Source organism: Narcine bancroftii, chromosome 3, assembly GCF_036971445.1.
Source record: "Narcine bancroftii isolate sNarBan1 chromosome 3, sNarBan1.hap1, whole genome shotgun sequence".
Lineage (NCBI taxonomy): Eukaryota > Metazoa > Chordata > Chondrichthyes > Torpediniformes > Narcinidae > Narcine > Narcine bancroftii.
In genome coordinates this window covers 261259977-261286867 of record NC_091471.1, presented here as the reverse complement: position 1 = coordinate 261286867, position 26891 = coordinate 261259977, and the positions used below count along the sequence as shown (strand labels likewise).

The following is a 26891-nucleotide window of genomic DNA, read 5'->3' as shown; positions in this document are numbered from 1 at the left end:
TCCTTGATGATTGCTGGTGCTCTCTGACTACAGTGCTCCCTGTAGATGTTCTCTATGGTGGGAAGGGTTTTGTCTGTGATGTCCTGGGCTATGCCCATTACCATTTGCAGAAGTTACTGTTGATTGATAATGAGGACTGAAGCCAAATCCTCCTGGATTGGGTCTCCACCACTGAACTTGCAATTAACTTAAGTCAATCTAATGTTGACGTTCTCTGCATGTGGCTGAATCGTTCAATATTTATTTGATGATGTTCAATCAATCGACAGGAATTGTATTATCTTTCCATATTCACCAAGGCCGAATGTTCAAAGAGCAAACTGCTGAGGAAAGATATTGAAAGGCCATGAAAACTAAATCCAAATTCAATTGTCTGGAAAACACTCAGTTCCCTTTGCAAGGAAAAAAAAACCCACAAATTCTCATTATCAAAACAACACTTCAGCAGAATAACAAGGAATAGTATTCAGTAATGCAGCAGTCATCTAGAGCTGCAATCTGCTGTTTATGACCTCGGTTAGACTGGAATTCAATATTTGAATACCAATTGGTTTCAGCATGTTTTGGACTGTTTCAATTCTGTAGAAATCAGAATTTCCCTCATTACTACTTTACCTCAATGTTATTCAGTGATATACCCGTTACCACCAGCACAGTACGGACCTGCCGCCATCACTGTCCCAGTATTCAGCTGCACCCATTGTGTCTGTACCCAGCATCAGACAGTGGCAGACTTGCCTCACACTTAGGTACACCACTGTCCATGACACCTGTTCTGTACCCAAGTGTTAATCAGTGACAGATCTGTATCCTTTGTTAAACAGTGTCTCATCTGTATTCTAGTTTATTGCAGCTCAATTACTCTCTGTTGATCCTTGTGCAGATGGAAGGATAAATGCCTAGAAATCAGATCATTTTTCCCACTTTTTATGGGCTTCATTCACCATCTAATCTCAGTGAAAAATCAATCTTAACACTGGCATTTCTAGCACTGCCCATCCCTAGGCGCCCTGGTTCCACTATGATCCCTCTGTTGACGGTACTCAATCTTTTTCTCCCACATGACTTAACCCAGCAGATTGGTTTTTACTCCCACAGTCTTGATGGGGAAGGAGTTCCAGGATTTAGATCCAGTGAAGATGAAGGACCAGCAATATAGCACCAACTCCAGAAGGTGCATGTCTTAGAAGGGGATCTGTAGGTGATGATGTCCCCCTGAACCTGCATCCCGTCCTTCGTCATGGAGTTGTACAGCATTGAAACAGGCCCTTCATTCCCACTGCGTCAAGTCTATCCTGCATTAATTCGACATCTCACTGTGCCCTGCACCCTCTATACCTCTCATATTATTTCTCTTCCTTCCTCCACGACCTCCTATGGTAGCTTCCTGGTTGTAATTAGCAGGTTCATGAGGTGCTGTCAGATTACCTGGGTGAGTAACTGCTGTTTGCTTTTTCAATTCTCTGTGCGTCTGACTTGATAGCATTTAGACACACGGTGGATGTACAGCACGAATGAAACTTCCCAAGGCACAAAGCAGAATGCTCAGCAGGTCAAATATCATCTCTGGAAGCAAAAGGTGTAAGTTGACATTCCAAGTGTTGACCTGCAGCTTCTGCCTCCACACCTACTATTTGACTCGCTGAGTTTTTAGAGAGTTCTGTTTTTTTAATCTCAATTCCAGCATTTACAGTTTCTCTTGTCTTCATTGCTTTTCAAACCATACCTTCTTTTATTTTAATTCATACAGTTCCTGATTATCTGCTTGCTCCAAGTAAAGCCAGATGGTATGAACCCATTCAGATGCATTGGCTCAAAGGTCAGCACCATTTAGTCCTTGCTCCCTCCCCTGAAGGTTTTTCCCTCCTGTCCCCCCCCCCCCAGCTTCTAACTCTTGTTAGATGTACACCTTAGCCTCCCAACCAGATCCCACACTCATCTCTCTATCACCCACACTATTCAACATCCATCCCTGCCCTGGGCCAACAACTGCATCTCCCATTGCCTATCTATTCCCGCTTCCCAATCCTAACTCCCAGTGATCCCATCATCTGATCATCCTATAATCCATTCATTGGTTCCATCAGTCACTTTCCAGTCAGAAACTTCCTCCCACAGCCCCATACACCTCTCCCCTCCCTCCTCCAAGGTTTTTCTAACTTCCCTCACATGCTCTTGAATGGGTAACATGCATTGGACTCTCAGAAATGTGCAATATGTGGGTAGGCCCAGACATGAAGATTAAATATACTGGATCAACTTTCAGACAAGAGTGTGAACTTGTGTCCAGGTCAGGTATTTCACACAGTGTAAAACAGTGGGGAACATGTAGTTGTCCTGTTGATGTTGTCTCAAGTTAGTGAATCAATGCAGCATTCCTTCTTGCATATAGACTGGATCAGTTTTGTCTTGTAGATGCAGATTAACACTGGCATTGGCACTTTGTTAGGCAACCGGCTCTTGTCAGAGAGTACTTCATAGAAAAGACATATAAGGACCCCATATAAAGAAAGCAGTTATGGGTTGAATCATACACAGCTCCAAGCACTTCTGATTAGAGGGCATCCTCTAATAGCACAACAACTTGAAGCTATGCAGAAACTCTAATTTAGCAAGATGCCTCTTAACAGGAGTTTGATGAAAAAAGTCTTTAACAATGGAGACTGGGTTTAAAAGCTCAGTCAAGGAGAGAGGCAGAGAGATTTTGGTCAAGCACTGGACAATGAAGATCTCAGAGGATTGTATGAGTTGTTGAGTCATGGAAGATACAGCATTGAAATACCAAGTTGGAGTCTACCATCGATCACCATGTTCTACACCAATCCTACCCAAATTCATTTTGATCTCCTCAAATGTACATCATCTCATCCTAGATTCTACCACACAAGTACCATTACAGACAATTACAATGGCCTATTAACCTGGCGACCCACACATTTTTTTGGGATGATTAGAAGAGGTGGCAGAGAGAGTTAGGTTGACACTATGGAGGGATGGAAAATGATGAGGGTTTTAAGATCAAGGCATCGCTAAAACAGGAGTCAACGTGAGCCAAATAACACGTGATGATGAGTGAATGGGATTTGGTGCAAGTTGAGTTACAGTGCAGTAATTTTGGTTGAGCGCAATATTAGAAAGTAAAAGGTTGTAAGTTGTTGCTGGTATCCATGGCAACTAGTCCGAAGCATAAATGGTGCACTGCAGCAGCAATTGTAATTTGTTTTACCAACAATTTGGATATCAGGCCAGAAGGACATAATTAACTCTTACACCTCTAGACAGACCCTCTCAGATCTGTTCCCCAGTGGCCAATGGCAAGTAGTGAACTCAAACTCTTTGACTCTGGAAAAGATCCTAAATTCAGGGTAAGAAAAGTTTCCATTTGTCAGGAGCAAGCAAAATATCATCTGCCACTGAATTTAAGTGAAAACATAACTTGGTGTCATTCTGCTTGACCAACTTAGCCATCACATTATCCAGATTATTCACTTTTAATCATGTGGACTATTACATTTTAATAACATAAAACCATAAGAAATAGGAGCAGGAGCCAGCCATCCGGCCCGTTGAGCCTGTGCAGCCATTCAATGAGATCACGGCTGATCTGATGATGGGCTCATCTCCACCTACCTGCCTTTTCCCATATCCCTTAATTTTCCTACTATGTAGAAATCTATCCAACCTTGTCTTAATATATTCACTAAGGCCACCTCCACTGCTTCAATGGGTCACAAATTCCACAGATTCACCACCCTCTGAGAAAAGCAGTTCCTTCTCATCTCTGTCCTAAATTTACTACCCTGAATCTTGAGATTTTGTCCACTGGTTCTGGTCTCCCAATAGGAGCAATTTACCTACCTCAATCTTATCTATGCCTTTCATAATTTTATACTTTTCTATAAGATCCCCTCTCATTCTTCTAAATTCAAGAGAGTACAGCCCCAGACAACTCAATCTGTCCTCATAGGCTAACCCCCACATCTCTGGAATCAACCTGGTGAACCTCCTCTGGCCTGCCTCCAAAGTCAGTGCATCCTTCCTCAAGTAAGGAGACCAGAACTGCACACAGCACTCCAGATGTGGCCTTACCCGTACCCTGTACAATTGCAGCATAACCTCCCTGCTCTTAAATTCAATCCCTCTAGCACTGAAGACCAACATTCCATTTGTCTTTTTGGCAGCCTGCTACAACTGCAAAACAACCTTTTGTGATTCATGCATGGCAGCATACTGCAATCACTTTGCATTTAAATAATAATCTGATCTTCTATTTTTCCTTCCAAAATGGATAACCTCACACTTACCAACGCTGTACTCCATCTGCCAGATCCTTGCCCTCTCACTTAACCTATCTATATATCTCTGCAGACTCTCCGTATCCTCTGCACAATATCCAGGTTAGTTATTTAAATTTTGGTGTTATCTAATTTAGCATCTACCATTTTTGCTTTAAACCAGCAAAATTCACTTCTGCCTTTCCGTTCTTTGTTTTCATTTCTGGTTTGGACCAATGTAGTTATTTTACTGGATTAATAATCCAAGGATTGAGATCCAAACCAACCCTGGTTACTTTGAATTCAAATAAAATAATCTGGAACGAGAAATGGTCAGGAAAATCAGTGTGAAAATGTTGGTTCAGCTTTGTCCTTTCAGGAAAGAAACCTACCATCTTTAATCCAGGACTGTATGTGATGCCAGTCCAGACTACTTCATTCTCTGAAGAGGTAGAAAAAAAAGCACAGCCATATTAAAATCATTGTATCTTCACCACTGAGACTGCCATACATTAAGGACGTCCACTTCTATCATGGCCATTCAGGGAAGTCCAGTCCACATCCTGAACATGAACACAAAATATACTTCCAAGGGACAGCTGTGCTGTGCTGTGTGTGTGTGTGTGTGTGTGTGTGTGTGTGTGTGTGTGTGTGTGTGTGTGTGTGTGTGTGTGTGTGTGTGTGTGTGTGTGTGTGTGTGTGTGTGTGTGTGTGTGTGTGTGTGTGTGTGTGTGTGTGTGTGTGTGTGTGTGTGTGTGTGTGAGAGAGAGAGACTGGAAGGGCCCGACCAGTGTCCCGATAGAGTGGGTAGATCAGAGGGTAGGTGTTAACCATGAAAGACAAGTCAATGCCTCCATAAAAGGGAAAAGAGGAAAATGGAACAAGGAAAATCCTGGGGAGACAAAGATTGAAGCTGTAAATACGATTGTTTCTTCAAATTACCTCACCTGCATTAATGATTTTCATAGCAGGGAAAGCAAGGTAGTTTGTTCTGTAAAAATAAGGCCTAGGTCCATGGCTCACAATTTACAATAGAATGAAGTTCATGCTCAAGTTTATTGTCAGTGGGTATGCATACAACCCTGAGATTCTGCGAGCCAGACAGAATTTCTACTTATCGGTACCTGTAAACTGTAGTCAAGATTAAGATATGTATACAAAAGAGAGAATAAACAAGGAAAGAAATGTAAACAAAATTACTATACAAATGCAGGAAAAATAAAAGCAGCCTCTATCCTCAAAGACCCCCAACACCCAGGCCATGCCCTCTTCAACTTGTTACCATCAGGAAAAAAGTACAGGAGCCTAAAGACAAGCACTCAGCGGCACAAGGACGACTTCTTCCCCTCCGCCATCAAATTTCTGCATGATCAATAGTAAACAGTGTGCAAAGTAAGAGTCTTTAAATGAGTCCCTGATTGAGTTTGTTGTTGAGGAGTCTGATGGTGGAGGGGTAGCATCTGTTCCTGAACCTGGTGGTGCGAGCCTTGTGGAACCTCTACCTGATGGCAGCAGCGAGAACAGAACATATCCTGGGTAGTCTGGATCCCTGGCGATTGCTGCTGCTCTCCAACGGCAGCATTCCATGGAAATTTTCTCGATGGTGGGAAGAGTTTTACCTGTGATATACTGGACTGTACTTTTTTTTTCCTGAAGTATACCTCCGCTCAGAGGTATTGGTGCCTCCACTGGATACTGGTCAGAAACAGAATTTCAATTTTTTTGCTGATTGTGGGGATAATCAATGCCAAGGGGGATAGTAACTAATTTCAGAGGAATGAAATGTATCTCAATACAGACAGGATCACTTAGTACGTGAAAGGTCAAAATCCACAGCCCAGCACATCAAGGCTGAAAAGTACATGAAGAACATATCAAGGACAGATAGACGAGAATGCAGCACACAAAAGCTGATCAACTCACAGTGAAAATGAGAGATAAAGAAATCTCAAAGTACAAATGCACCAATCACCAACACAGGTTAGCATAGCCTTGAGAAAAGCAAAACAAGCATTCGTGTTTGTTTCCAAAGAGAGGAAACTGAAAAAAAGAAGAAATCTATGTTAAACATATAGAATCTTGGTTAGAGCAGACAGAGAGGACTGGGTGCAATTCTAACCACCATAAAAAAGACTCTGGAGAGGGTGCAGGAAAAATTTAAAATAATGATATCAGAGTTGCGAGTACATGGATTTTAGGAAAGTGTCACTGAGAGAGGATATCACCTGTGATCTTCCATCTAACAGTTATGCAGGCACAAGAGGCTGAAGAGCCTTCTCCTACATCTACTTCTTGTATTTTTGTCTCCAAGGAGATTGGGCAGAGCATAAGCAGTGACATGAAGTAGTTGGTCAGATAGCCTGTTTCTTCATGCCATCACTTGGGAAAGGTGTGTTTGGTCCTGAATTCGTGAAGACTCAGCTGAACGGAACGAAGGGCAACTCTGAAATTGTACTCCAGCATGAAACCTGCATTTAAAACATTAAGAGGCATCTAAACAGGATTTAACAGAGCAGATGCAGAGTAACTTCCCTCTGGTGGGTGATTCACCTCCGGATTGGAACCTTAAAATGAGAGCCCGTTCAAGCATTACCTTCTAAGCTCGTCAGTGGGTATCTCACCACAGAGCACAAGGGTCAGCTGGAATTTTTTAAAAAAAAAGACTGATTGATGTCATGAAGGTTTAACTGGAATTAAAATACAGGCCAGTCTAGATCTGACTCAATGGTGTGAGGGGCTGATCAATTCCTTTCTTCAGAAAAAAAAGTACAGTCTAGTATATCAGAGGTAAAACTCTTCCCCCAAACATCATTTCAGGGTTTATGCTCTTTTCACTTTCCCTTAGTTCTGCTGCCACACTGTGGGGTGTTCATCCATACTATGTTACACTGGAGGCGTTATTAGTGTGTTGTACTAAGGCTATTTATCTTTGTTTGAGTATTGTTGTTCACCCACGATATAAACTAATGGTTCTCAACCTTTTTCTTTCCACTCACATCCCACTTTAAGTAATCCCTATGCCATCGGTGCTCTGTGATTAGGAAGGGATTGCTTAAGGTGGTCTGTGAGTGGAAAGTAAAAGTTTGAAAACCACTGTTTTAATTGTACCGAATTGACTCGTTATGTGCACGGTTTCAGAACTCCAAAGGGAATGGGCCAATGACAATTTTCTCAAACAAAATATTTCAGTAACAATTGGGTCTAAAGCAGTGATTCTCAACCTTCCCTTCCCACTCGCATACCACCTTAAGCAATCCCTTACTAATCACAGAGTACTGATGCCATAGGGATTACTTAAAGTGGTATGTGAGTGGAAAGAAAAAGGTTGAGAACCACTGGACTATCCATGTTTTGGGAGCTGATTTGCAGGCTTCTTAGCATAGAGGTGTTGCACAGTGGGCTTGTTATCCTTGTCATCCTAGGTGTGTTGTACCGTGCAGTTCATCTTTGAAGTGTTGCATCGGGGTTATTCTGGCTTGGTGAATAACACCATGTGTTCTTCCCTTTAGATGTGCTGCATTGCAAACTGTTCACCCTTGGTGGGCTATTCAGCCATGGTGTTTTTACCCTGTAGGCCTTCATTCTTCTGATAATTGTAATAAAGTTTGTGGACATGGTGCTGGGACAATACTCTAATGCTACCTCTTTCCAAATCCTAACAGATACCATGATAAACAGGAAGTCACCAGCAACTTCCTGGGGGCAATGTGGCTAATTTCAATCACATTTTTGTCGATTGGATATGGAGACATGGTGCCTCATACATACTGCGGGAAAGGAGTCTGTCTACTAACAGGCATTATGGTAAGAGTTTATGATCAAATGACAGTTAAAGCCAAAATAAAGCAGATCAACAGTGAGTGATGTAGCAAAGGTTGGTGAGGTGGAATGGAGAAGATATGAGTGAGGAATATTGGAAGTTGAGGGCCAGTAAGATTAAGGAAGTGGTGGACTTTGAGGGATATGAGGAAGTGAGTTGGATTGGAGATAACAGGTCTAGATGGAATTGGGAATAATGGGTCAATAGGAAGGTGGGAAGAAGGTATTAATGAGGAATATTGAAAAATCAAACTTATAATCTATTAATTAATATTTCAAATGAAGTCCTATAAATCTGTGTACTAAACGTTTAGGAAAAAATTAAGGTTAATAAACACAGAACAAACATTCATGTTAATGTGCCTCAATCTAACAAAAATGAGGGAACTAAACTCTGGCTTGCTGCAGGCACCACATGTCCCCTCTCCCTGTCTCATTGCCCTGTCACAAAATCCTCTCAGCTTTCATTAAAACAGTAAACCAGGAAGCATGGCAGGAAATCGTTGATCACTTTTGATCCTTGGTCATTAACGGATGACCCAGGCTTCTGCAGTCAATCTTTTAAATATGAGTAGGAGCTGCAGAGATCAGAGAGTTCTGTGAAAATAATAAGTTAAGGGTTGTTGGAAGGATCCGGTTAAAGCCAACCTCAAATAAAACTTTTGTCCCTCATGTCTGCGCCACCTACCATTCAATAAATTTAAAGATGAACCTATCCCTCAATCACCTTCCTATCCAATTCCCCGTGTCCTTCAATTCTCTCGAATAAAACTACTCAGCAAGCCAGACTAATGTTTTGTTGGGGAATTTTCATCCTCCATTCTATTAGTGAATTCTTGAATTCCCTTGATGTTCAAGCACCTACAAACGTCTGACTTTCCGGGTGCAGAACTCCAAAGATCCACATTGCACTGAATCTCTCCTCATCTCAGTTGGAAATGGCTTGTCTTTTAACCTGAAACCCTGCCCCCTAGTTTGAGTCTTGAGCCTATGGAAGCAGCTCTCCACTTCTGTCCTATCAACTTCTCAGCAGCTGCTTGTCTCAATGAGCTAAGTGCTCGCTCTTCCAACCTCCAAGAGCTGCAGGTCAATTTAACTCATTCTTCCCTCAATCCAGGAATCAGTCCAATGAAAAGGCGCAAACATCCTTTTGAGGACCAGTGCAGGGGAAAGAGGGAATAACTAGTCAGTGTCTAGAGGGAGAGTGTTTGACCAAGTAGCGCGGACTCATTGAAGTGATTCCGTTTAATTATTGGTCTTGGGTGAGAGGCAATTGCCAGTTCCAGTTTCAGTTTCACATTCATTCAATTTATATTACCATTAAATTCAGGTGCCATTTGATTTTCTTCTACTCATTCTCCACTACCCCTCCCCCCACCGCCCCTCCAGAACCAATGTTACGTTCAGGGAGAATAGGGACAAGTTGGACACCATCACAGGACTTTCTGGCTACAGCTGCTCCACCTCCACATTCTCCCATTGGTTGCCCTGCAACACATACCCACAGCCAATCAGAAAGTGATCAGACTCTTTGCCACCTGATTGGTTGATTCATGGTTGTCTTTCAAGCAACCAATTATCGTTAAAAAATAACCTCAAAGTGGAGGCTGCCATAATTTAGACCAACTCTTGAAAGGTTTTCTTATGGTGGCTATAGAAAAAAAGAAAATGTAATCCCTTTGGGGAAATCATGAATATCTTTATATTTCCCTCTATAGGAAATTTTCTGGAGACTCCAGGATGATCCTGGATGGGTTCCGGTGTTTATGAGGTGGGAAGAGAAGTCTGTCTGTGTTCTTGTATATTTGTGTATTGTGCTTTTGATTCTTTTGAAGGGAGCTGGGTGCACAGCACTTGTGGTGGCAGTGGTCGCACGGAAACTGGAGCTCACCAAGGCTGAGAAGCACGTGCACAATTTCATGATGGACACACAGTTAACAAAGCGGGTGAGAGCTCATTGGAAATGCATATGCCAAGACCATGGATCTGTACACTAATGCACCCATCTCATCCAGATCCCCGTGTCTCCAATTTGGAGGCCCAGATTGACCATGATTTGGCCACCCCTTTCCTGGGATAAATGGCTACTTCCCTCACTAGTACCCACACCATGAGGGAACAAGATTAAACCCGAGTTTCTGTCAAGAATGATGGGAAGATGAAATGGAAAGGGAGCCATGGCCAATCTTCTTGAACCACAACAGAAATAGACAGAGAATTTGTATTTAACTTGTGTCTTATTGCATCTTTGAAACATCTGAGAAAGTGACACAGACAATAAAGTGAATTAACTGTGGAAAAATGTGGCAATTAATTTGTACACAGCAGGATCCTTCCCAAAGGGCAATAAATAGATCATTTGCTTCCACTAGAGCTGATTATGAGATTAAATATTGGCCCCAGGAAACTGAGGTGAACTTCCCTTCTCTTCGACAAATAGAACTGTTATGATTTTTCACATCCAAGCAAGAGAGTAAATTCGGTCTCAGATTAATAACTAATCCAAAAGAGGAACCTCTAACAGTATGGAATTGTCTCAGCACAACCCCCCACCCCCCAACTCTGTATCCTAGGAGTGCAGTACTTAATCAATACTGCTGCACCAACAGTCAATACTGAACCTTTGAATGTTCAATGCTCCACCTACTGCTCCTCAACAGGGCAATACTTCCCATGTATTATCCCTCAATAGTGTCCCATTCCTTCTGTACTGCCTCTTTGGGAGTGTAGTACATTCTGGTCATTGTCTGCCCTCAGTACTGCCTGCCCCATGTTGTCAGACTCTGTCAGTTCTGTCACTCCAATATTGCATCTCTGCACATTCCCTCAGTACACACACTCCAACGGTATTGTGCTTCCACAATATTGCCCTTCTAACAGCATGGTGCTCTCATTGTTGCCCCTCTATCGGTAAGCAGAGTAAATAGTTAGCAAATAGCAAATTGGCCTCTATTGTCTGCGTATTTGAGAACAAGAGTAGAGATTTTCTCCAATTATATAGGGATCATGTGTGGTTCCAGCTGGGAAATTATGGACAGATCAGGCATCCCCACCAAAGGAAGAGAACATTTATGATAGGCAGAGGACTGCAATGGTTTTGGGATGACAAATTCTGTGTTTAAAGTGCCATTGAACATACTGGGGCCAATACTCTCCCGAGTCGATGGACAGGGTCGACGTTTCCCCTGGTGTTGTCTCAAACTAAAGGGTCACTGTCTAAAGATGAGGGCAGCTACTAAGAATCTTCTTCACCATCGGACAATGATTCTTTGGAATTTATTATGTTAGGAGGCAACATCAGGCTATGATCTAGTGAATGGCAGAACAGGCAAACGGGGCTGAATAGCCTACCCTGCTTTTTATTTCTTGTATTATTTGTGCAGGAATCCCTTAGCACTGTCTCTCTGACAATGAGGTGCCACCTTAGTGATGGAACCTTGGCTGAACGCTGGTCCCTTGACATTCATTCTCAGTCACTGCAGCATTCCCTCAGTACCACTCAACCTACCGTTCAGTTACTCATCGATCAATACATTCCCTCTTGAGCAGTGCCCCACTCACTAATGGTTTTCTACTGGCTCTCTGACTGTGCAGTTCTCCCTCTGACAGTGAGACATGCCCTCAGTACTGTCCCACTAACAGTGCAAAACACCCCTTCATCCCTGTCCCTCCAAAAATGCCATGTTTCCTCAGAACTGGTTCAAAGATCATACAGTACTCCCTCAGTAATCAGCCTCTGGCAGTGCCATTCTCTCTCCATATTGCCCTTCTGAGACTGCAGCACTCCCTCAGTATTGCCCCTCCAACAGCATGGCACCTTTCTGCTTTAGTTACCCACTGTGCAGTGATTTCTCAGCATTGTCCCTCCCACAGTACAAAGCTGTACTGTTTCTCCAATAGAGCAGTGCTCTTTCAGTATCAGTCCTTTAGAAAGCAGGACTCCAGTGTAGTATTGCCTCATTCCTACACCCGTCATAGCAATACACTCACAGTATTCCTAATATAATACAATTGTGTCCACTCTCCTGTGTACTTCAGCAATGGTGTGGTAATCCCTGTCCAATATTATGGCCCTCCCTCAGTACTGCCACTCTGACAGGGTGGTGCTCCCTCAGTGATACAGTGGAAGAGCTTGCCTGCATTATGTTGTTTCTGGAGTATATGCTACAGCGAAGATTCTAGCTCAGAGGTAGAAGCACCACCAACCTGAGGCAGGCAGTCAGTGTTCCCAGAGAGCAGGAGGCTGAAGTGGAAGATGATGATTTAATCTAAAGTACTTCTCTCTCACTCTATGTTGTTTTTACCTCAGGTAAAAAACACTGCTGCCAACGTACTCAGGGAAACATGGCTGATTTACAAGCACACCAAACTGGTAAAGAAGATTGATCACGCCAAAGTACGCAAACACCAACGCAAATTTCTACAAGCCATTCACCAGTGAGTACTAGATCTTAGCACTGTCTTCCCAATGATTTCTGTATTTTAATCCATGTTAACAATGAATGCAATTCCATCTCCCGGGTGTTCCTGTGTTTTGGCTTCCTCTCTTCAGCTGTATATCACTGGTTTGAACAGCACTGCCATGGTCTAGCCAGATTGCAGCTGTCATCAAGTCCAATTCACTCATTCCACAAAGGGCTCCAGCCCAAAATGTTAATGGTTCTTTAGCTCCCACTGAAGCTGCTCGATCCACTGAGTTCTTCCAGCTTTGGTCCAGATTCCAGCATCTGCAGTATCCCCTCTTCTCATTGTCCATCAGGAAGCCCATTAAAAAAGGTCAGATAGAGGTTGAATTCTGGTCCCCTAAAGCAAAGGGCTGAAAAAGCATTCAAATCTCACCATGGCAACTGGGAAATTTAAGTTCCTAATCAGATATGTCTGGAATTAATTCCTGATATTAAGAAATATAAACAGGAGAAGGCCATTCATCCCATTCAATAACATCAAGGACTATCTTTTAATGTAGTATCATTTTCCTGCACTAACCTATATCCCTTCTCCCAGAAGTCCTGGAATGAGCTACTAGACCACCCATTGGCAAAGGCAATGCATGAGGCAGCAGATGGGAAGCATATGGTGATAACCCACGGCAAATGATGGAAAGGAAACGAGCTGAACCTGGGCAGTAGTTAGTAAATCACTGGGGTCTTTGAGTGGAGTTAATCAGAGTGATGAGGGTTCAGTGAGGGTGGTTGGAGAAACCATCAGGCCTTGGCCAGGAGATGGGATGGGAAGTCTGAGAAGTGCCTCATGTTCGAGCCATCACTGAACAAAAGGGCCCGCTAATCTTTTCTTGTGTCATATGCATGTACTGTATGGAAGGTTGAAGGGAACTAGGAGATATTGAGGGATTGGAGAAGATGGGGGACACCTAACCCAACCATAAATTAGCATGTTAACTGTTTGTCCAGGGCATTCTGAAATCACTTAATTACAGTTTTGGACAAAATCCATCCATGCAACTCCAGCAATTTTGGTTGGGAAATACTTTGCTAGTTCCCTGGGCCATATGCAAGATGATAGCTGCATAGGTCTGTCTCCACAGAGAACTCAGTGTCTGTGGAAGGTTCTTATTTAGCAAGCTCCTCTGGAGCTGCCAGATGGCGCTGCGCCCAAGTGAACCCAGCAAAGCTGAGAATTCACACTGGGAGTTGGGCTCGTGCGTTGGACAACCTGTTCCGATTTCAAAGGGCTTTACTGCAGAATGCAATTAAAAGCTGCATGTGAAGAATCTCTCTTTTTAAAATATTTTTACTGATTTTAATAAAGAGCTTATAATAATTATAATAAAATACAATGAGATTATATGAATAGTTACACATAATTAATAAAACAATCAGTATACCAAAAACAAACGTACATTGCAAAGCATATCCATAATTTGTAGTCCAGATAGTATTTTTTTAAAGTAAAAAAATAAAGAAAAGATAGAAGGAATAGAAAAAATTCAGTACCCGACCCCTCCCTAATAGCGTGGCCAGATGCTATATATGATTAGTATTAAAGTAAAACAGAGAAAAAAAAAGAATGTGGAAAAGACCCAAGTCAGATAATTCCATTATATTGAGGTGAAATTATAAAATAAGAAAGTGAGTCATAAATTACTACATGTGAAGTATCAACAGGAATTGTTTAGGTGGCATGGAAACTCCACTCACATCTGAGGAAAGAAAACCTTTCTTGAAAGTAACACAACAGCAATTTTCATTTATTAATCATCCTTAATATGGCAAAACATTCCAAAGCAATTACAGTCAGGAGTCTGCAAGGAATCCAAGTACGATGTCAGCAAGACTATCAGAGAATCCAAGGGATGGCACAGCCCCAAGTTCAGGACCCAGGAGAACATCACCGAGATGGCAGGGAGTGCATGCTATCCAGTACAAAGCAAAGCCCAGCAGCACAACATGCAATAGTGCAACACTCTCCAATGAGCAGGGAGCCAACAGGGAGGTGACATCCATACCAGTTACCCACGGTCATTGCTCCTGAAGTCAGGGTGGTCTTCCAGTGGGTGAACCTACTGAAAGCAACTGGCCCAGGGCAGAGTCCTGAGACTCTGTGCAGATCAATTGGCAATGTATTCACAGAGATCCTTAATTTCTCCTTACAACAGGCCATTTGTTTCAAGAAGGTCACCATCATACCAGTACTGAAGAAAAGCAAATTGGCCTAAATGACCACCGACCGTTGGCTTTAACATCCATCAGCTTGAAGCGCTTTGAGAGACTGGTCATGGCTCACATCAGCTCTAACCTACTAGCCAGCCTTGACCCATTTCAGTTGCCTACTAGCCAAATAAATCCATAATGCAAGTCACCTCCTTAGTTCTCCACTTAGCCCTGGAACTCCTGGATGCTAGATAGACTATTCTTCACAGTTCTGCCTTCAGAACCATAGTACCTACTAAAACATGAGGATCTGAGTCTCAGTGGACTCTGGATCTGGATCTCTGACTTCCTATCCAACACACTGCAGTCAGTGAGGATGAGGATATCTCGTTCACGATCACAGTCAACACCAGAACACCTAAAGAATATGTAATCAGTTCACTACTGAACTCCCTCTGCGCCTACGACTGACAAATGTGCAGCCAAATACTATTCCAACTCCATCTTCAAATTTGCCGATGACACCGCAGTAGTGGGTGTCATTCCTGTTATCAAATAACAATGAGAGGGAATACAGGAAAGAATGAAAATCTAGCGGCACGTCAATAAGACCAAGGAGGGGTTGGGGATGGTGGGGGGGAGGGGTGGGGTTCCAACGACCCGGCCCACACTAATGGTGCTGAAGTCAAAAGAGAAGATAGCTTCAAATTCTTCCAAATAAATCTCTCCAGTGACCTGATTTGGGTCAAATAGGTCGATGCTTCTATTTTCTTGGAAGACAAAGGGAGTTTGCCATGACTCCCTGTCCCACAGCAACTTTACAGGTATAATATTGAAAGTATATTTGTTGAATGCATCACAGTGTGGAGTGGGCGCAGGACTACTTAAGACCTAAGGAGCTACAGAAAATAGTGAATGCAGCTCAGGACATATCAAACTCCCCTCGGCTCTATCTACATCTTCCTCAGCTTAGGAAAGGCAGCTGATATACTGATGGACCCCAAACACACTCTCTTCCTCTCCTATCAAGGAGAAGTCTTAAGGGTGTGATAGCATGCACCATCAGTCTTAAAGACAGTTTCTTCCCTGTATCCATCAGGCTCCTTAATGATCTCCATAGAAGTGCTAACGTGGTGCCCTTGCTTGATACTAATAGATCTTTCTTTTCATTGCAAACCTATACTCCAGAAATGTGTTCTGTAAAGAACTGTATGAATGTTAGAGATAACCAGTAGTCTGCTCGCAAAAGAACCTTTCTCACCGTACAAGGTATTTCCTGACAAATAAATTTATAAAGCTTGTAAAGACGGTTACTGAGCATAACTTACTGCCAGTTCAAGTATTGAGATAGGTGGCTCAGTAAATAGAGTAGTTTTTGGAGTGTTAGTGGAGATATTGAGGGACACAATTTCAGGGCTCAAAGATTTTGCAGCTAAAGGCACAATTGCCATTGGTGAACAGGTTAATTGTAGAGATCTGTAAGAAGCCAGAATTGAAGCAACTCCAAAATATCTCAGAGTCAAAGGATAATTTGTTGAGTGAAAACAGGGAGTCAGCATAGTCTGCGGGGCCTGATGAGAAGGATGAATGGAATGGTGCAAGTTCAGGTACAGGGAGCAGAGCTTGAGATGAACGAGGCCTGGACAGGGCAGGTCAGATGGGGTGGGTGTGGAGTAGTCAAGACAGGAGGTGAAAAAGAGTGGTTGAGATTCTAACTCCTAATTTTTTTTTTAACTCCATGTCTTTCAACAACCCTATTATCTTCCTCTGTGCCATATTTTGCCCAAAATCTCTTCTTGTCTTGTGTTAAGGGCCCTGGAACACCTGTTTCATTACAGGTACATGCCCTCAAATGCTAATTTTCATTCCTATCTTCAATGCCCATACCTTGGGAAGCCACTTAAGAGACAACCACATTGTGGGCCTAGAGATGCATGTAGCCCAGACCAGGTCAGGATGACAGGTTTCCTTCCCTGTATTAAACGGGATTATTATCAACTGATAGCTTCGCGATTATTATCGAAACTATTTTTTAACTGTAAATTAAATTATTTTGCTCCTTGTCCATTTATTTAATGCCAATGCTTTAAATTCTAAGTCCATTAGATCTTCATAAGATCACCTGCATTCTAAAAATGCCTAGGCCCCTGCTACTGTAAGTGTAATCATGACCATGTGCCCAAAACAAAGACTGGTTGCCTTTTCAACCTTCCCCCCCCCTCACAACTTCATTTAAAGGCATCAGAAGATTCAAAGTTCAGTAGTGCTCAACTGAGAAGTTTCATGTGGGAGGGATTGTACTGTTTGGTGCTTGTTCTGTGTTCTTTTGCCCTGTGTCTTGTCTTATTAATCCTGTGATGTGATTTTTGTCCTTTTATTTTTTCTTTTCTCCTTTGCTAACTCAATGCAGAGGCCAGAAGTAAGTTGTGTTTGATTTTTATATAACTTTTTTTTGCATGGTAAATTGGGGTGCAACAAGTTACAAGTGTGTGTTTGTCTGTGTTTGTTATATGCGACTATAGTTCCCATGTGGCCAGTGTGTCTGACCTCTCCATCTGGCCTGACCTGTTTGCTTATAGGGCATGTTTTGCCCTGTCAAATGTTTGCTCATTTCAGGAGCTCTCGTGTTTCTGATGTTCCTGAAAAAATGAAAGATCAAAGACAAAGTTTGAAATGATTTCAAAGTTTGATTAAAAAAAGGGATGGCAATGAGAAAGGAGTTGGAGCTTTCATCTTGAGGTAGAGAGGGGAACAGGAGGGATGAGTGACCATGGTCCAATGTTGCCTCTCTACGTTGAGCAGTAGAGGGCTGCTTACAAGAGGTGGGAAAAGAGTCAATCATGAACAATCAAAGAATCCACTGGTGTGATGTGATATTGTCCAACACACCTTTCATCAAGCCCGATGTAATTTTCTCCAAGAGTCCTCCTGCTACCTCCACTCTCCTCAACGGCCTCTGACACTATGATTAAGCACAGAGCGGAGAGTCTCCAACTCTTGTTACTGTTGAGCACCAAGCATGGAAAGGGATAATCAATCATCAATCAGGCATGAATTCGGGTTGTTAAATCCTAAAACAGGCTTTAGCTGATTGTTTCCAGGGCAGATGCTGCAATGCCTGGGACTTGTCATCATTTGTGCATGGTGCAGTCAGAATTATTAGGCTTTACATTAACGTCCTGTTTCCTATGCAGATTGAGAGGTGTTAAAATGGAGCAGAGGAAGTTAAATGACCAAGCAAACACACTGGTGGATCTGGCCAAGGTTGGTATAGCAATGAAGCGTATAAAATCCCAGCAACAGAGGGCTACTGGAATTACTGACTTGAGTTTGAATCCCATCGTGGCAACAGGAAAATTGAAATCCTGGCAATTAAATAAATCTGGAATAATTATATTAAATTTAATTTTTATTCTCAGCGTGGTAGAAGCTGATTCTTCCATTTAAACTTGTGCCGCCCAATTACACCCATATTAACCTAAGTTTTGGATGGTGGGAGGAAACCGAAGCACCTGGAGGAAACCCAAGCAGACACGGGGATAATGTGCAAATTCCGTACAGACAGTGCTTGATTCGAAACCCTGGTTTCTGGCGCTGAGATAGCGTTGTGCTAACTGCTTCACTAACTGTACCATCCCAAATCTAAAGTTGATTTACTAATATTGACCTATCAAACTTGGTGCCAAAATTATCTATTTCAATAATGTCCTTATGGAAAGGAAATCTGCTGTCAATATATACTCTACCCCAGTGGTCCTCAACCTTTTTCTTTCACTCACATACCACTGTAAATATTCCCTATGTTATGTGAGTGGAAAGAAAAAGTATGAAAACCACTGTTTTAATCGTACCTAATTGGCTCATCATGTGCATGGTTTCATAACTCCAAATGACAATTTTTCTCAAGCAAAATATTTCAGTAACATTGGGTCTAGAGCAGTGATTCTTAACCTTCCCTTCCCACTCACATACCACCTGAAGCAATCCCTTACTAATCACAGAGCACCGATAGCATAGGGATTACTTAAAGTGGGATGTGAATGAAAATAAAAAGGTTTGAGAACCACTGCCCTACCCAATTCTTCCTAGGAACTGATGCCACAATGAAGAATCGCAAGTCATTGGCTTATATCTGATGTTCTAAGCTGCTCTCCAGCGCTGATCAGTGTCTGTAAGTGACTTCTATCCTTGGCCAACACATCTGCTCCTAAATTCCTCCTTCATGACCGATCAAGGCACTGAGTTTAAAGAGACCATGATCTCAGGTCACCAAGTTTTGATTTAAAAATAACCAAACAATATGCAGATGCCAGAAATCAGAAATAAAATCTGAAAAGGCAGGAAATACTTGTTGGGTCATTTGTGGAAAGACAAACAGGATTAGCCTATCAGGTTGGAGAGCCTGAATTTTTGGCAGAATGTTTCCACCATTTTCCCTTTTTATTTCTGGACAACAGATGTTTGTGAGGAAAAACTGCCCCACCCCCCAGTGCTGACCTGAATTCCTTTCCTTCTCCTCTGACAGACACAGAACGTGATGTACGACATCCTATCGGAGCTGCAGGAGAAGAACGAAGACTTGGAGAAACGGATTGTCGCGCTGGAGACCAAACTGGACTCGCTGACTGCCAGCCTACAGGCTTTGCCCGGACTGATCACCCAGGCCATTGGACAGCAGCAACGAGACTTCTTTGAGACTCATTCACACAGATTTAAACCCGTCTCTTACAGCTCGGAGAGGTCGTGGACGCCAACACGGAGGCGTCGATCGCCATCAACAGCACCACATACATCTTCTGACAGCAGCTAGGAGCTGTCGGAAGTAAATGATCTGATCTCACTTGGCCATTGTGTGGCTTCCAATGTTAGCTTTTATCTATAAAGCCATCTCTATTTATAAGTTTGGTTTTAGGACACCAGAATGATGCTGCAGATTACCGTTAATATTTAAAAGGGTAAAGCAGCTCCCAAGGCTTGTGCCAAGGGGTTTGGGCCAGTATATATAGGTTGAAGCCATCTCCTTAAGACCCCTCTTTGTCCTCTCTAATCATCCCTTCCCTCTCCTAACAACCAACCGACACACATACTGGTTTTGTTTGTCCAGCGATGAGCAATATAATCTACCAGCAAGGTAAACCTTTGCTATTCATCCCAGTGCCATTGTCCAGTTTAGTGTGAGGTTTTACTTTGAGGACCCTTGACTGTGAAGAATTGGGATTGATTAGATATGGATTGTGGGAAGATTAGCGTTGCTTTGGCAAGATCCAAGTTTCCCTTCTGAGATCTATCACATTGACTGGATGTGAAGGCTTTGGGAAGTGTTTGCTTTGGGTGGCTGATCATTGGTTTGAGATCAGTGTTTTGTCAGGACTGTTCTGCTTGTCAAACTTTGGTCTTAGCATCTTGTAGTTGGAGATGGTTGGCTGTTTCCCTCAAGGTGAAAAGGGTAAGATTTCAGTGTGGAGCTGAGCCAATGTTGGCTACCCTCAATCTGAAGATTGATAGATATGCATAGATCTCAGCGCTCATTTTGGATTAGCCAGGGCTTCTTCTCTCAATCATGGATCAATTGCCAATGCCCATTGGAGGCAGAAGAGATGTGCTGACTCTCAGGTCAAGCCCAAAGAGTCAATCTACATTGGAGTTGCAACACCAATAAGAACTTTTATTTATACAGCAGCTTTAACATAATGAATACAGAAAGGTGCTTCCCAGGAGCACAGAAAACAATATTTGCCCTGTCCCACATAAGAGGATTTTCCTAGAGCAAATATAATCAACAGCTTTGATCAAAAGGAGATGGCAAAAAAAAGCATCTTAAAAGGACAAGAAATGGGTCAAGAGTTTTTGGGAGGAGGTTCAGGTGAGGCCAGCAGCAGTGGAGAGAATAGCAAAGAGGCCAGAATTAGAGGGGTATAGACACCCTCTAAGGCTTTTAGGACTGGGAGAGTCCAAGAAGATAAAGAGGGTAGGGAGACTTTGAGCAATTTAAAAACAAGGGTGAGAATTTTCATATTGAATTGTTGTTAAGCCAGTCACCAGCACATGAGAGGAGATGAACAGGAGTCAGTAAAAGCAAGTTCATTTGGAGAGCTATCAAGGGCTTGTCAGGCTTAATACACAAGGTGAAACATGCCCTCAACAACAGTGAATCAACAGATGACTTTCCATTGTAATTATTGATTTCAAAACAGTGACTGGGTGATTACTTCTGGCTTTCCAATTTTCAAAGACTGATATCCCTTACTGGGGTCTTGGGAAAGGAGAAACAGAACAGTAGCCTGACCGGTAGACTCAGTTTGGAGCTCACGTAGTTGTTTGGTAAGTACTGATGCTTTTTTGTTAAGTGCTGCTAGACTTTGTCCCTTGTTTTATAAACTGCAGTATGTCACCAAGAGCAAAGGAATTAGAACACAAGGAAGTCATAACAGAAACAACAGACTCTTAAACAATTCAGTAATCTAGTAATGGGATTACGGGTTAATCAAGACTTTGGTATGACCAGTGATCAGGAAGTTGCGTTTTGGTCATCTCCTGAGAACAGGAGCAATAATATCAACATGAGCAATGATTTATGCTAGTGTTTTTGGGAAACTTTGTCCAACATGTCTGTGATAATGCAAGGGAAAGCTATGAACATTAAAGCAGGATTGGAATGTTATTATTGAAGGAAAATTCTAGAAAGCTTAGCCCACAGGTCCAAGAGCTACGGGACATTGGTTCATTTTTATTGCAGCCAACTCCAAATATCAGTGACAAAATAAAAAAGGAAGCATGTATCTGTTTGGGACATCATATATTTAATATAGCCATTTCTTTCTCTATAGAAATGGCCATCACCTGTATCTCATCCAAACGTTATCAGCCCCCATTCATCAACTGACCCATTGAAGTGATTACCCAGCCTGTCTGTTCAAAGAATGGTAGTGATAATTCTGCCATTTGTATTCATTCGCCTCCCCTTTCCCTATCCTTCCTCTGAATCTAACCTCACCATCCTGCTCTCAACCCCTTTTCCTTGCTCGTTCTCCCCTGTCTCCTTCTTTCATCATTCCATCCTATCCCATCCCTTCATTCTTCTTCCCCTAATCCAATTCAGTCCCCATCTTCTACTCTGATCAGTGCTGCAGCCTCCATTGACACTGTCATGAAGGCATTCTGACCCTGCTGTCAATTGGACCATTGTGAACCAATGAAAACTCAAATTGGCCTGCAGCTGGGTCAGGTTAAACCACTTGAAAATTACCTCTGACAAAATGTCAATAAAGTCCCAAATGTCTGACTAACTGACCCAGTCTGTTTACTGCCTTTCCCAAAAATATATGTGTTAGTGAAGATTAAAATCCAATAAAAGTGACATCCATTGATCAATTTCACCAAATCATTTCCCTTTTTAATAATGGGTCCTCAATTGATTTTATAGCCTGAATTTAATAAAAGTGGTAAAAAGACTCACAATGTTCTTGAAAGAGAACCTGTGCTCAGACAATTACCGTACATCAGGAAAGTTTTCTCTTCTGGAGAAGGGGCAACACCAGATCTCTTATTGAGAAATGAGGCAGAACAAGTGACTGAAGTATCGGGGGGGTGGGGGGGCACACTTTGGAACCAGCGACCACAATTCTGTTAGCTTTAAAATAGTCTTGTAAGAAGGTATGACAAGTAAAAGATCTGAATTGGAGTGAGGCTAATTTTGATGGCATTAGACAAGCAATGGTTGATTGGGAGAGGTTATTTTCAAATCAAGGGATGCTTGGCAAGTGGGAAGCTTTGAAAAGTAAGATTGGGAACACTGGTGCCAGTTAGTTTGTGTTAGAGTGAAGGACAAGCCTGGCAGGATTAAGGACCCCTGGTTAGTGACGATCCAGTGAAGAAGATAAAGGGGATCAAGTGAATCCCTTGAGGAGTTGAAGGGATGAAGGAGTGCACTTAAGAGAGAATTCAGGAGGCCAATTAAAAAAACATCATGAGATAGCTTTGGCAGATCAATTAAAGGGAAATCCGAAGATATTGTATAAATATGTAAGAGCAAATGAGTAGCAAGGGAGAGACTAGGTGCTTTTAAAAATCAATGCGAAGCCACAGGAGATAGTTGGGGTCTTAAGTTAATTTTTCTCTGGTATTTACCAAGGAGAAGGTTGTAAAAACTAAGGAATTAAGGGAAAAGAAGACTGATGTCTAGAAACAGCGATATTTCAAAAGTGGAGATGCCTGTGGTCTTAAAAGCACATGAAAGTGAATAAATCCCAGGTCCCAAATCAGATGTAGCCTGAGACCTTCTGGGAATACAGAGAAGAAATTGCGGGGGCCGTGGCATAGATATTTGTATTATTGTTAGTCACAGATTTGGTACCGGATGATTTATGTTGTGTCTTTACTTAAGAAGGGGTGCAAGGAAAAAAATAGGGAACTGCAGGCTGGTGTCCTTAATACCATTGGTAGGAAAATTACTGGAGGGGATTCTGAAAGACGGGGTCCACCACTGATTGGAAAGGCTGTTTAGGGATAATCAGCAGGATTTTTTGTGTGTGCGGAAATATAGCCTTCAAAGTTGATAGAGATTTTATTTAAGAGGCAACTTGGAGGATTGATGAGTGAAAAGCATGGACAGGATCCCACATGGTAGGCTAGTCCACAAGGTTAGATCACATGAGATTCAGGGTGAGATAGCAAATTGGATACAAAATTGATTTTGTAGTAAGAGTCGGAGGGTTGCTTTTCAGATTAGGGGCCTGTGACCGGTAGTGTGCCAAAGTAATTGGTGCTGGATTCACTGTTGTTTGTTATCTATAGCCCCTTTTTCATTGGCACCTTGTCCCAGGAATTAACGGGGAATTAACTGGTTAAGAGTCCAGTAGAGAAGGAAAACAGTCACCACATCAAGTCATGTCAGGGATTGTTGGCCTCTACTCCTATTCATATCTCCAGCGTTAGCTGTCATCGCATGCTGATTAAACCAGTGGAAAAAGGACAACCCATCCATTCCATTCCATTCGAAGGTAGACTCTCTGATCCCCAGGGATGAGTGCATTCAGTGGAAAAGCACTCCATGTCCCGGTTAAAGGTGGTCCAGTGGAAACAGCACCTTCCTATCCCGGGTCACTGTACAGCCAATTAACTGGGATGCCAGTGGGGAAAAAGGCTTATGTTAACAATGGTTAGTAAGTTCATTGATGATGTCACAATTTGAGGTATAGTGGACAGTGGAAGGTTATCTAAGATCATAACAATATTCGGAGCAACTCGGGAAGTAGGTCAAAGATTGGCAGATGGAATTTAATTTGTGCAAGGGCAAGCTGCTTCAATTTGGGAAGTTAAAAAAGGGCAGGAGTTGCACCATAAATGGCAGGGCTCTGGAAAGTATTATAGGACAGAGGAACATGAGGATACAGAGTACATAGCTCCCTAAAATTGGCATCACAGGTAGAGAGAGTGGTGAATGCCTTAAACCAGTCAAGGCATTGAGTAAAAGAGCTGGGATGTGACGCTATAATAGTAGAATATGTTGGTGAGACTGGTCTAGTTGTCGAGCCATAGGAAAGATGCCATTTAGCTGGAAAAGGTGCAGAAGAGATTTACAAGGATGTTACTGGGATGAGAGAGCTTGAGTTATAGGGAGAGACTGAATAAATGGTGTCCACTTTCCCCAGAGTACAGGAGGCTGAGGGGCAACCTATAAAATCATGAAGGGCGTATATATGGTGAATGACACAACCTTTTTCCCAGGGTAGGGGATTCTAAAACTAGAGAACATGGATTTAAGGTAAGAAGAGAACAGTGGACTGAAAGGGAAACTTTTCCACACAAAGGGTGGTGGCAATGTGGAATTGGCAGAGGCAGGTAAAATTGCAACATTTAAAAGAGATTTAGAAAGGTACAAGAGAGGTTCAGTGGGATATGGGTTAAAAGCAGGCAATGGGACAAGGGGAAGTAGGCAACTGGGCCATCATGTATGAGTTGGGTCGAGGAACTCGTTTCTGTGCTATAAGACTTCATGACTGTGACATCACATCCTTGAGATTGGTGGGATCAGGTCAATGCCATCACCATGTTCAGAGTGTACTCTCAGCCCTCATTTCTTTCAGCAATAGTAACGTGGGAATGTGCAGTTTTATTTTGAAGGATCAGGAAACCGTAATCACATAAGAACCATCACTTCAATTTACATCAGATTGAATAGAATTTTCTGAAACAACAAAGTACTTAAGATGCTGGAATAAAGGGCAAATACGCTATAGATGTAGGTCAAGTGTGGAGGAAGGAACAGTTTCAATTTTTGACTTGTGATTTTTCACCAGATTGGGACATTGGAAGTTAGGACGCAGGTTGTAGACCGCTGAAGAGTAGATGAGGGCAGCTGGTCGGGATTACGTGGAAAGGGTCCAGTCCTGATGTGCTGTCAACCATTGAAAACTGAGCACACGCTAGAGGGTTACAAAGGCTGAGGACCTTGTCATTCAATGAGCTGGGGCAGGAGCACAGTCAGGCAAAGGGTGTCAAGGCAAAGAAGCAGGCAGTTACAGTGATGGAGAGGATATGTGGTCAGGAGTTGATCTCCTGAAGATGAAGAATGTGGTTCAGATGAAGAAAAGTGGAGTGAAGAGGGATGAAGGTGGTGGCAAGATGAAGGAATTTGTAGCTGGGTGTTTGTTTAATCCAATGTTGGTAGTTAATGTAGGATAAAGCCTTATTTTGATGGCTGATAATCCAGATAAATTCAAATCCTATCCATTTGGAAATTTCAATTCAGCACATGAAGGAACCCAGGAAATGGAAAAGCTTGTCTCAGTAAAAGCTGGTCAGATGTTCCTGATTATAACCCATCAGGTTCACCAGTGCCCTCCAATGAAGGAAATCTGCCATCCTACCCTGGTCTGACCTTCACATGATTCCATACCACCAGGGTTCCTTATTTGCCCTTCGAAGAGGCCCAGCAAACTAATCGTGCAATAAATGCAGGTCATGAATGATCCACCCAGCCCCGAGAATATAGAGTTAAAAGAAGGGCCACATTGACCATTCCCTGAAAAATGCCATTCAATCTTCCAGCCAGTGTTACATCCCGCTGCCAGGGTGACAGGCAAGTGGTGAAAGCCACCACAATGAACCTGTAATTATTAGTTCTCTAGAGGCTCAGGGCCTCTAGAGTTGTGACCATGAACTGTGTAAATAATTGTGAGTTTATCATTGAATGTACATTTTTTAAATCCTTTGCTTGTTCTCTTGAGTTTTAACAATGTTCACAATAAAAAGAAAACATTTTTTTAACCAATTTTCTTCAACATTACATGAGATCCTAAGGGCTGTGGCTGTTTCTGTTCCTAAATAATCCTTCCATTTCAATAGTAAGAATAACTTGCGGAATATCTATGTTTTAAGTTAGCAATTTCAATAGTCTATTTATTGATTTATGGTCAGTAAAAAAAGTATATGGTGCACAACCAGCTCCCTACAGCTATGAAAAGGAACATGCAGCTGTTAATGGGTGGGTTCATCAGGCAGTGCTTGTGAGACCACACGATAAACTTTATCTTCCAATTTCTGATCTCCATGGAAGGAAATATCAAGCTCAAAGACCGCTGCAGTTCAGGCTAAGGTCAATGCTAAGATTTGTTTTCAAGTCACGTTGATCTCACTCAGGAGAAAATCCAGGCAGAGAGGTCCAATGTGGTACTGAGGAAATATTACGCTGTTGGAGGCCGCATCTTTTGGATGGGACTTTAAACCCAAGATCCCATCTGCCTCATTAGATGGATATCAACGATGTCCTATCTTCTGGTTGGAGAATAGTAGAGACAAGAATTAGAGGACACGGGTTAAGGGTGAAAGGAGAGATGTTCAAAGGGAACACGAGGGGAACTTCTTCATGCAGGAAGTGGTGAAAGTGTGGAGCAAACTGCCAGTTGAAGTGGTGAATGTGTGCTCAATTTTGATATTTATGAAAAATTTGGATAGGTTCAGAGGTGGGAGGAGAATGGAGGGCTTTGGTCTGGGTGTTGGTTAATGGTACTGAGTAGAACAGTGGTTCTCAAACTTTTTCTTTCCACTCACATACCACTTTAATGCTCTGTGATTAGTAAGGGATTGCTTAAGATGGTATCTGAGTGGGAAGGGAAGGTTGAGAATCACTGCTCTAGACCCAATTGTTACTGAAATATTTTGCTTGAGAAAAATTGTCATTGACCCA

At 42.4% G+C, this 26891-nt stretch overlaps 1 protein-coding gene across 1 annotated transcript in view; it reads left to right on the top strand.

Annotated features, from left to right (window-relative positions):
* LOC138756467 (small conductance calcium-activated potassium channel protein 2-like) overlaps positions 1–19573 on the top strand; it is a 62898-nt gene extending 43325 nt beyond the window's left edge. Inside the window, exons 4-8 of the mRNA XM_069922954.1 lie at positions 7937–8078; positions 9929–10039; positions 12403–12530; positions 17899–17968; positions 19230–19573. Coding sequence (XP_069779055.1) covers positions 7937–8078; positions 9929–10039; positions 12403–12530; positions 17899–17968; positions 19230–19514 — 736 coding nt within the window. The 3' untranslated portion in view covers positions 19515–19573. The remainder of the gene's footprint in view (positions 1–7936; positions 8079–9928; positions 10040–12402; positions 12531–17898; positions 17969–19229) is intronic.
* Positions 19574–26891: the final 7318 nt, after the last annotated feature.